General features: G+C 36.7%; 1 protein-coding gene, 1 long non-coding RNA gene and 1 pseudogene across 4 annotated transcripts; 1 reads left to right on the top strand and 2 right to left on the bottom strand.

Moving 5' to 3' along the window:
• Positions 1 to 106: 106 nt before the first annotated feature.
• LOC149037057 (uncharacterized) lies at positions 107 to 1204 on the bottom strand (annotated as a pseudogene). Its single transcript, XR_016181370.1, has 3 exons — positions 1131 to 1204; positions 322 to 1065; positions 107 to 223 (listed from the first exon to the last, which is right to left on the bottom strand). The product of XR_016181370.1 is annotated as an uncharacterized LOC149037057 (transcript).
• A 127-nt stretch (positions 1205 to 1331) lies between these two features.
• LOC149037056 (uncharacterized) lies at positions 1332 to 3403 on the bottom strand. The gene is made up of 3 exons (XR_016181155.1): positions 2480 to 3403; positions 2354 to 2384; positions 1332 to 1827 (listed from the first exon to the last, which is right to left on the bottom strand). It is a non-coding gene; the product is annotated as an uncharacterized LOC149037056 (long non-coding RNA).
• Positions 3404 to 3812: 409 nt separating this feature from the next.
• On the top strand, positions 3813 to 11147 carry LOC149037055 (tolloid-like protein 2). Of its 2 annotated transcripts, XM_089187629.1 has the most exons (7): positions 3815 to 4302; positions 5183 to 5377; positions 5810 to 6012; positions 8304 to 8492; positions 9511 to 9529; positions 9987 to 10030; positions 11001 to 11147. In XM_089187629.1, the coding sequence occupies exons 1-7, from the start codon at positions 4043 to 4045 to the stop codon at positions 11063 to 11065; spliced, it is 975 nt and encodes a 324-aa protein (XP_089043755.1). In that variant the 5' UTR covers positions 3815 to 4042; the 3' UTR covers positions 11066 to 11147. The 2 variants fall into 2 exon arrangements, with proteins under 2 accessions (XP_089043756.1, XP_089043755.1); XM_089187630.1 differs by lacking the exons at positions 9511 to 9529; positions 9987 to 10030; positions 11001 to 11147 and adding an exon at positions 9111 to 9309 and having other exon boundaries at positions 3813 to 4302.
• Positions 11148 to 11568: the final 421 nt, after the last annotated feature.

Below are 11568 nucleotides of genomic sequence, written 5' to 3'. Positions count from 1 at the left end.
AAGTAATTCTAGAAGACAAGATTGCCAAGTATGATTTTTCCATAATGAAGGAACATATGCATGCATTTGGAAGTCAATGTAAGGGAGACGACCACAGTACCTTTCCTCTTTATATCCCCTTTTCTGCCCCATTTTTCTTCCTCTTTCTCGTTTTTTTTTTGTTTTTTTGTTTTTTGTTTTTTTGTGGGAGCTACGGTTACCTAGGCAACCAATTGGGATTGAACTTTAGGTAATTACGGCTTCAAAGTGACTTTGTTTTGTCGCCATCTTTTTTCTGAAGCTATCACTTTTTACCCATTTTCCCAAGCACTCTTACCACACAGTGTTACCTGAAGTTGATGAAAGTAACCGTACACAAATTCACCGTCGCAGATAGCTCTGACTTGAGCCAGTTTAATAGTTCTTCAATGTCACTGCGTTGAGACTGTGCAAGTAAGGTGCCTTTTAGTAAGTGGAGGTGGCTATCCATTAAGATGATGTTGTCATTTGCATGACTTAGCTATGAAATCGTTAAACCATTAATTATTGTAAAAGCAACATTTTTGTTGGTAAGTCTTTTACTAGGTGGAAACTCAGAACAGATTCCTCACTTGAATTAGTCTCCTTGAAAAAACAAACAGTTAACTCCTTTTCATAACTTAAACTAACCAGGCTGATTCTGACAAGAGGTATGGCTTCAACAACACCAAGATATGATAGTGACTGCATGAAACTGTCATATACCTGACTTCCCCCCATCATACATGACATCCAGCTTGGAGTCAGTGGTTGGTGGTTTTTCAGTTGAAGGAAGGATTTGTTTGTTAAGTATGTCTTTGCTAACAACAAAGAAATAACTGTACAAGCATTGCTGCCTTGACAACCCCCAATTGTTGACTGAGATAGGAAGGCTGGCAGTTCCCAGAATGTGACTGATTGTGTTGTTGAAGATGGAACATGTATTGAAGTGGATTGTGGTGGTACACTTAAGTTAGAAAACTGTTGTTGAGCTACTGATGGTGTTGTTGTTGAGATTGATTGTGTGATTGTAAAAGGTAAGGGCAGGTAAGGTGAGAACCTCGAGATCTTCGGTGGCAAGGTTACCCACAGTTGAAAAGTAGTTTTGGTGTGAATTTGCAACTGAAGCAGGCCTTTTTGTGCTATGTCCTCTTTCTTGAGTTGTCCTGTGTGGAACACTTGGTTGTGGTATAATCAGCTGTTCCATACTTCTAGTTATCATATTTCCCCTGTCATGGGACTTGTAAAAGTCTGAATACCTAGAGGCATGTATTGCTAGCTGGCTTTTGGGCTGTTCATGACTATTGTGGCTGTCTGCAATGTTGCTACTTGTATCATGCTCTATAATACCTTTATTGAAGGAATCACCTACTTCATTTACTCTTGTTAGAAAAGGATCATTGCTCCATCAAATGGATGAGCAACTGCTATGGCTGGGAGACTTGATGCCATATGAATTGCCACATTAACTTTATCAGTTGGTTTAGTAGGCATATTCATAACATGAAAGTCATCAATAAGATGGATAACAAGTTTTTTGGTCTTAAAAAAAAAAAATTAATATCCATTTCACTGATTGCTTATGTTTTTACAAAAGTGTTTATGTTTATTGTTCATTCTATTTGTTCTGCTTTATCCTGCAGGCTGTCAGCACAGTTTTTTCCACAACTTCCTCATGGTTGTTTTGCCTGTTGCTGTTTAAACATGTCGTTCATACATATTCCACTGCTAAGGTCCAAGACTCTCCCTGCAGTCTGTGCAGACCTGGTTAACCCATGAATATCAAGGAACATTTCAGCTTATTTCTGGAGCTGTGATGTTTTCTGAGATCTAAGGGAAATTACAGATTATCCTGTTATCATACTAAAGAACAAAAGTTGTTTTTTACCAGTGACTGCTGACACTGTCAGAATAAAGCTGACATGGAAATTTTGTAAATTATATAAAATGTAATAATTTTTTATTCTTCTAATGGCAAAACTTTAGGCAGGTAGGCAACTTGTGAAGTAATGCAACTATTCTTTGCTGCTGTGAATGTGAATGCTTCTCACTGGTGGCATATCTATCTGCACTCACTATTGTACTGATGTAATGATGATGTGAGGATGTAAAAGAGATGTGGTGCACAAGTCTCACAAAGTGCCTGCATATCATCGGATCTGTATAGAGATTGACATGCACTCTTATAGTGCCTGTACAAGGCTGACTGAAATTTTTCCACCAGCTCTGCAAGATTATATAGAAAATGCAATAATAATGTATTTGACCACTCTGTAAGTATTTTTCAACAATGAACATGTGTTTACTTGTAAAATATGAGCTTAGTACAGAACCTTTATCAGTGTTATATTATTACCTGATGGATGTTGTGATGGAGATGTTTAACCCTGCAAGTGCAATCAAAGCATAACTATGATTATTAGCAGCATGGTGGATTGGTTACCTTTCTTAGATTATGTCCAGGCATAAGTAAGGTACTTACTGTGATTAATGTTGAGAAATTGGATTTACCAGCCTGTGCACCAATTTCTTGACTCTCTCTGTTGAGCTTTTGAATTGTGGTAGAGCAGTAAGTTTTGCAGCATACATTTAACTGTCATAGCTTGTTAATCACATTGACCATCTGTCAAATCTGCTTGGAACTCCTGCTGAATTTTGCATGGCACCCATCTACATTTTGCATGAATTTTTTTGTTTAAGTTATTGATCTTCTCATGGAAACAAGGTGATCATATGCTTTATTGTTTATTATGTAAATGGGTGAAGTATGTAAACCCAGGTTATCCAGCAGGAAATGAAAGCCTTTGAATATAACTACCTAAAGTAAAGTGGTCCTTGAGGCAAATATTTTGTCAGCATTGCTCCAACAACTTGTTCACCACAGTGTCCCTGGTTGATAACAAGCCTCACTTTTTCCAGCATTGTCAAATAGTTTGTACTGTCTCATGGGAATAGGTGTATCACTCAGAGGGGAAGAATGTGAAAGTAGTGGGCACGATCTGGTGTTGCTCCTTTTCCGAATTACTGATAGTGATATTCAGACAACATTTCCTGGTTCCACCTCCGCCACGAGTTATTTTAGTGTTAAAGGCAATTATGCTTCCTCTACAAGAAGAGCTCTGGCGTGTTTTTTCTCCCAAACAACAAACCTTTTGGTCGGGCAGTTTGCCATACTGAGGAGACGATGTCAACAAGTGCTAACAATACGGAGGGCTACGAAGTTCATCGCCATGTTACGACCGCTCTACTTCAATACTAAAATTCACACCTGTGCCCTGAATATTTTTTTTGTTGGGAAAGATATGTTGCAGAGCAGGTTCGAAAGAAACTTTCTTGAAAGTGGGAACCTTATCTGTCAAGGCTAGGGCTTATCCCCGCCAAATAAAAACAAAGAATATGAATTTTAAAAATGCCGCCATATCGTCGGTATAGTGTTACTATGGAAATATTGTCATTCCCATTCCTTTTCGCGCGTAAATTTTCAAGCATGCGCACTCATTTTGCCGTTGTGTCAACAAAATGTCGAAAGCAGGTAATTTAGTGTTAACAACTGGGTTGAAAACGTAAATTAGCCACCGTAAAGGCTAAAAAAGCTGACGTTTCGAGCGTCAGCCCTTCGTCAAGGCGATTAGAGGAATTGTGGGTTGTGTGTGGATTTATATGTAGAAAGTGGAGCTACGCCATTGGTGGGAATATGATGACGTCACACAACCCACAATTCCTCTAATCGCTCTGACGAAGGGCTAACGCTCGAAACGTCACCTTTTTTACCCTTTACGGTGGCTAATTTACGTTTTCAACCCAGTTGTTAACACTAAATTACCTGCTATACTCTCCCACCGACGCAGCACCACAGTTTCTTTAGAAACTTACCTCTTTATTCAAATGTCGAAAGCGCCGAACAAATTTCAAGCGCATGCGCATATGAATTGCCCCTCCGCTCCCCTCCGTTCCCCATCCGTCTCAGTAATCAAGGAATATATTTGGTGGTGACGCTATTCACTTCAGCATTAAGATTCTTAACTTCCTCGAGATAAACACAGCAATGGACGCAAATTTTTTTCTTCCCTCGCTTCTGTTAGTTTTTAGTGTACTTGGTACCACTTTCGCCAAATGTCCGCCGTCTGAGTACAGTGCCCCGAGTGGTACCGTTCGCTATTCAGGCTTCACTGACGACAACGACCTTAAATGTACCTTCAATATACGAGTTCCCGTCGGCCTAAGAGCTGTTCTCGCAATTAAGAAACTGAAAGTTATGGGAAGGATGCCGAACTGTGAAAACGGTTCTTTAGAAATAAGAGTGGGGTAGGTGCTATGTTTTATTTCTTTTCGAAGGAGTGTCAAATGCGTGATCGAACAAGTCTTGTTTTTAAATCGAAGGTGAAAAAATTTCTTGTTTTTAAGCCAATATTGTATAAACCTAACTTAAAAGCACGCAAGCATCTGGTAAGTCCTATATGTTCTCTTTTAATGCGGACTTACGTGATCTTTTCCCTGATCCAGAAATTATACTTCGGCCTTTTATGTGTGATTCACACTTTGTATTTCCGCCGTTGAATGTGGCTGGATGAGCTAATAGTTCGTTTTCTTGTTAAGTACAATATAAAATCAGACGTTAAAGTCACATCTTTCTCTCTGACATTAGTTTTGTTCCTATTATGGATTAGAAGTTTGCCGCCTAGTTAAGGAAGTGCGTTTAGAAAGCCTTAGTGATTTCTGATTTACATTCAAATACTAGATCCTTGTATTGCATTTCCTTAACCTTTTAACTCCCAAGAACTCCGTAGTAATTCTCCTTATTATCTGCCATACGGTTCTTATGATGTTAGTTTGAAAAATCTGGTATTGGATCAACTTATAATCTCCCAATTGATATTTCCTTTATTTTCATCACTTGTCTGCTTGATATTTTAAGGATAAATTCTGTCTTGGTCACTCATGGGAGTTAAAGGGTTAAGAAACTCAAGGAGAATTGTATGTTGCATCAAACTTTATATAATCTTTTATTTCGCACATCCTTTGAATTGAATATATTTGTTACACAGCACAGACAGTAGGCTGATATCTGAAAAGATGTTGGACATGTTGTGTTAATAATTTATGCCAAATTTCACGGAATTTTTCCAAAACAATCTTTGCACCTAAGTGAAATATGCATGAAACATTTTGCACTTTGTCTTTTTAGATGCAATGGAGAGTCCCTATATCTTGGAAAGTTTTGCTCTTGCTCAGAGTTGGTCATGCCTGAGAAAATTTATTCCTTGGACCACTGTATTACTGTTGTTTTTAAACCTTATGGGTCAGTTCTGGGTGAAGAGTTTGAAGCAAACTATACATCTACAGATAAAACCACAGAACTGGATCCCACCTCAAACTGCAGGTCTGTAAATAAGATATAATTTTATTTCACATTGTAATTTGTTTCATGGGAGGGCATGATACCTCACAAGTGAGCACAGCAAATAAGTGAGATATTGAGTTGAACACAGGAAGAGATATTGTATGTACAAGTACCTACATATTATTTTGTTCATTATATAAAGCCAATAGGTCATTATTGACAAGAAAAGTTTAGTTTATGAATGATTGAATACTTTACCATCAATTTGTCAACCTGACAGACTATTACTAAAGGTAAATGAGTGTCAGTAGCTGATTGACAATATCAAACACACTGAAAAATTATTGTTATTTTACATGTGTGCAGTTATGGCTTTTCTTAAGGCTGGAAATACTTGTTAAACACTGCTGTTTGAATAATCCTCCTTTTTACATAATTAAAAATGTTTTTTCTACCTGTTTTGTTTTGTAGCAAAAAGTTTTTGAGTCAAGGAAGTGGAACATTGTTTACTCCCAAGTGGCCATTGACTTACATTCAAAATGCTCATTGTGAATGGAATATTCCAGTTCCACAAGGGAAGGCAATTCACTTGTTTTATACAAGCTTTAAATTGGGTGGAAATGTTGGGTGTGACCCAGATAGGAAAGGTTTTGAAGATGAGATAAGCATCACTGGTAAGTGCACTATGATTTGTCAATTTATTATACCATATTTCAATGAACGGCCTGCTTAATTTTAAAAGTTTTTTGAATTGAAATCATTAACCTCCGTTTGCACCTAGAGATATGATAAATATCTTAACAACCTTGTTTCTTTGGTCTGTACCGTAAGTTACAGAACCTTGTTTTTCTGAATGTATGGCTTGCATGCTTTGCACTCAGGGCATAAATGCGAATAAAAAAAGCCACCTCAAACTTGGTTACTAATTGTAGTAGTTGAGGGGTTGGAAAAGAGCAATCTCTGGTGGTTTCTTCCGTTAAGTTTTTTGTATAGCTTTCAAGACAAAAATTGGCATTCTTGTGTTTTAAAAAGATAAGCTAGATTTATGAAGTGGCTAGAATTTATGTGGTCAGTGAATTGGAACAATAGCTATATTGAACTTTTATGAGAAGTCTTATAAAATGTATGCAGGACATCATTTGTCTCTAAGGTGAAGCTTTAGTTCATCCCTCCTGCCTATGGGCCTGAGCATGCTGGGAAACTTTTGGTCTATTTTGTGAAAAATCTGTCACCAGTTCTGTGGTACAAGTGCAGAAAGTAATTTTTAGTTCCTAACTAATTTTGTCAAGCCTTACTTATCTTCAAAGGCACCATCATCTTGCTTCAGAGCAGGATGAATTTTTGTCAGGCATTGAAATCTGACAAATTTGTCCATTTTTGTAAGCCATGAGTGGAAGGAAAATGTTGGTCAAGAAAATTTGATCTTGTTTTTTAAAATGGAAGTCTTTCAGACAGTCAAGGGGGCAAAATGTGTAATTTTTGTGCAGAAATCCAACAATAAGATTGAAGATTCCCGAATACAGGACATTTCGCAGAAAAGACTTTTTGCACAAGTCTTTTAGCACAAGTTTTGGACCGTTTGCACAATTCTTAGTGGTCATTTCGCACAATAATTATAAGTGAGAAACATCAATGTAACAGGTATGCTAATTGATACTGATAAGACATCTCACCTTCACATGTCACTTTCAGTAAGATCCTACGGTGAGAACATAAACATTTATTTACGTAATAACTTCAACTAGATCGAAACCCTTGTGAACACGATCACTATTCTTACTTGAAGAAAGGAAAAAACCTTTCTCTCTATGAAAATGTAAAGAACTCCCTATTCGAACGACTACTTCTTTTACTTTTCCTTTGTTAAACGAAAAACCTTTTAGTTTTGACAGCACATCATCCACTACAAACATATGAACATGACAACCCAACGTTAAGGACGCCATGTTGATTTCGAAAGTAATTGTCACCAATCCTCCCTCCTCTGAAGTCAAAGTAAAAACCTGCAAACTGTTTCACTTTTTATTTAAAAGGAGGGAAGACCTATTTACAAAATTTCTGTGTAAATATATAAAATTCAAGTTCATGGCCATGTTACCTGACGAATCATGCATATTTTAATTCGCTACTCAGCCAAGACTTGTAGAAATTTAGCCCTTTCCTACATTCATTTAAGCTATAGTACATCTAGATTTCTTTATTTGTTTTGATCTTAAGTTTATATGATTACTTATCGGATGGCTAGGGTATAATCTTTGAATTATTTTGAATTCTTGAAACTTTCATGAAATAATTTGTCTACATCACGGTCGCTATGATGCTTAACGATTGATACTGAACTCTCCGTTGTTATTAGAATAATTTGAAAGGTTACTACTTAATAGATGTATTAAAATTTATGATCTGTAAAATGATTACAGATTGAGCTTGTCTTTCTACAAGATCACTAGTTACTACCTACACTGACACGTTCAAGTTGTCAAATCACAACACTTGCACGTGCCGACATTCGATGTGAATCACTCTCTGAATATTGAGTTATTAATGTTGAACTATTTTTGCTGAAGGTACTACCAGTATGCCTAATTTTCATTATATAACGTAGAAGTTATGTAAATAAATGTCTACATTTTCACCGTTGGATCTTGTGAAGGTGAAATGTCTTATCAGTATCAATCAGTATACCTGTTACATTGATGTTTCTCACTTATAATTATTGTGCGAAATGACCACTAAGAATTGTGTAAATGGTCAAAAACTTGTGCTAAAAGACTTGTGTGAAAAGTCTTTTATGTGAAATGTCCAGTTACTGTGGACACCCCTCACCCTTGGTTCTCTAGCTACAACCTCAACAATAAACTTGAAGTGAAGCCTAGAGCTTTGACTCCTAATCAGCATTTTCTTACTTCAAAATGTAAGCGCATGGCACTCTTTCATTAATTGTGTCCTATGTTCTATTTTATAGGTACAAGCACAGAAGACCAACCCATAAATATTGTGAAAAAACATTGCTCTCATATCAGCAAGGTTCCAGACATTTATACATCAGAGCAATTATTGAAGAGTGTGAACATCACGTTTGAGTCAGATGATTCGACAAATTTCATATCTGATGAGAGTGGAGTTGTTGTTGGTTACGCTACTTTCAAAACAGGTATATTCTATTACCTTAAACCCTTACATGATAAAATACACAACACAATACTGACAGGGAGAATATGTTCAACAATCAAGAAATGTGTTAAATAGTGATCATTTCCTTTCTTCTCAGGACTTAAGTGTTTGATTCAGTGGAGATACTGTAATCATGAGAAACCAGATGTTAGTTACTTGTACAATATAGGGATTAATCCTTTAACCCCTAAGAGTGACGAGCATCTAATTTCTCCTCACAGTATCACCCCTGAGTCACACATTAAGGTCACAAGAGTAAAAAAAATTATCACCAACCAATGGAGCTCTTGATTGTTAAACAAATTCTCCTTGTCAGCACCGTAGGAAATAAAGAGAAAACAGTACAGAGAATATGCATACTGATGTTATTGTGTGAAAGGATTAAAGGGCTGAACCCTAAATAAAGATACACTAAGCCAAGCATTGTTGACTGTGGAGTCTCTCAGTGCCTCCATGTACTGTGGGATAACTGTGATCATGTTTGCCTTGGTAAGACCAGCACCAAGAAGAAATAAATTGTTGAAACATTGATTCATGAATTAGATGTCTTTTATGGTAACATTTAATTTTTCAATTTTGTTTTTATTTTTAAATGCAGAGTGCATTGTGAAATATCATCTGTTAGTTGAGTCTTCCCAAGGTTGTCAGTAATTTTCGAGTGTCAGCTCTGTACATGTTTTTATCATAAGTAGGTGACGAATCACTGTCAACTGTTTCATTTTGGCTGTTTACATGTCTTCCCTCTTCATCTTTTATGGAATTTTTATTGCAGCTCTTTGTTAAAAGAGATATTTCCTTATAAAAGAGTTTGTTTATTTAATTTATATGGGTTCACGAAATGTTTCTAACACTTTCAGTGTAAGGTCTTTTGTCTGAATTAAATATATTTTCAAAACAGTTTGCATGTTTTAGTATGCATGAATTGTCAAGTTATGTTATATTTAAGGGGTTTGTGAGAATTAATTTGTTTGTTCTCTATTTTTTCCCTGCTGTATTAGAGACAAGATCACAAGCTGAGTAAGAAATTTTTCTTTTTAACGAAGTTACATAGCCAATAAAATTTTTAAAGGAAAGTTTGTTTTATTTTTTAAACATTTATTTGTTCCACGGATTCAGAGTATTTGATTTCCTGAATTCTGTCATTCATCGTTGAACAATTAGGCAAAAAATAAGTACTACCTATCAGTGGGGCACCATCTACTTGTAATAAACAGTGTCAAAATGATTATGCATCAGATTTTGAGTCATGAATACTAAATTAAATTTAAGTGATATCTGTCACAGTATGGCATCATTAGCAGAGCAGTGAGGGCTACAAGTTATGGATCAAAGCGTCTTTTTCTCAACTGGTTGAGTGGTGTATGAAGTGGGTACTAACTCTCATGTCCACCCACTCGGAAAATCTTCATATTTTTGTCATTTTAATCAGTAACTTTTTGATAATTCTTTTTCTTTTTTCTTTGTTTTTTTGTAGATGCTTGAGCCTTTTTAAACCTATACCAACTACACCATCAACAGGTTAGCCATCTCTTTGAAGTTCAACAGACAACTGAAAAACTCCTGTAGTTGCCACAGTTTCCCTAAATTTTTTGTCAAAATAATGCGCTGATCAATTCAAAACTGTAACACCCCCTTCCCCCCCTCTTCCTGGTAACCCACAGGCATGTGACTGTCCTCCATACTCAGGGGTAGGGAATTTGAACCTTCCATGGGTGGGGTTGGGAATTTGCACTCATACTGTCAAGTCTTTCCAGCATAACAAATGCATTTCTTCTTTTAATTTAGAGGTGTTTAAAGGTAATAAGTTCACTTTCGCTAGCAGATGGCGTAGGGGGAAAGGTCTATAAGAAAGTTGCTGCTGCAAATTTTGCCTTATATAAAGAAAAAAAAGGGACAATCAAATCCAGCACTTGGAGGGGTCATATAAACACAATTCTGACCCCAAGGGGGCAGGAATTTGAATGATTCCTCTAGTTCCTAATATAGATATTTTTGGCAAAATGTAATTAGTGAAAAAGAGACTGTTTTACAAGTAGGAAATTAATGATAAAGATGCAGTGTTGGTGTCTTTTAAAGTCTATAAGTTCTTTTGTTGAATGTCAAATACTGGTAAGTCCTCCTTCCATTCTGACGCCATACCTCCCATATAGAAATAAAACCAATAATTCATTTCTAAGAATCTCTTGGGTCTGCACACCAGGCTGCATCTGTTTTGCTCACCATGGCTAGAGGGAAACATTTTGTTGACTGAAGTTGCCAATTTTGTGCCCTGAGTTTGGCAGTGATGTACATGTAGCAAGTTGTAATGTTTTTATTACTTACAGTGTAGGGCTAATGGTCCATGGTTAAGATTATATGTATATTGTGCCCCTTAGGGTAGCACAAGCAGAAGAATTGTTTTTAGGAGTACTTCTGCAGGGAGTTGGAAAGGGTGGACTGTGCAACATTGGTATGGCTTTAACTGGGTTTTGTGTCTTCTTGATTTTAGGAAGCAAGATGTTGGCAAATTTCTTCTCTGTGGTTATTGGGACCATGGCCACCCTGGTATTTTGAATTACGGTCAACTCGCCGACGCCAACTCGCCGACGCCAACTCGCCGACGCCAACTCGCCGACGTATAAAATCGAGTAGAGACATCGGCGAGTTGGTCCTCAATCCAATAAAACTTATTAGAAGTTAAACATACAGAAAAGTAAACGATATTTAGTAAAAAAACATTGGTGAACATTGGTGAACATCAGACAGAAGCTTAAACATTGGCGAACATTGGTGAACATCGCCAATGACTATAACAGCTTAAGACGCGAACGAGATAAATTGTGCGACAACAACGCCGTAAAGACCCATCATGTCAATCGCTCAGATTTTTTAAAAAAAACTTGGCTCTCTAGACAAGATCTTTGGTAAAAAGCAATTCTTTCTGTTTGCAACAAAGTTCATAAGGATCTCAAGGCGAATAAAGCGAAGTACACATCACCAATGTTTAGTAGAGACAGATTTGGTGAAAGAAGTACCATGTAAACTCAAAACTAACATAAGCAAGGGAAGAAATAAAT

This window comes from Pocillopora damicornis, chromosome 11 (assembly GCF_964200805.1).
Source record: "Pocillopora damicornis chromosome 11, jaPocDami1.2, whole genome shotgun sequence".
NCBI classification, from domain to species: Eukaryota; Metazoa; Cnidaria; class Anthozoa; order Scleractinia; family Pocilloporidae; genus Pocillopora; species Pocillopora damicornis.
Note: the sequence above shows the minus strand (reverse complement) of the source record. Positions and strands in the feature narration are given on the sequence as shown.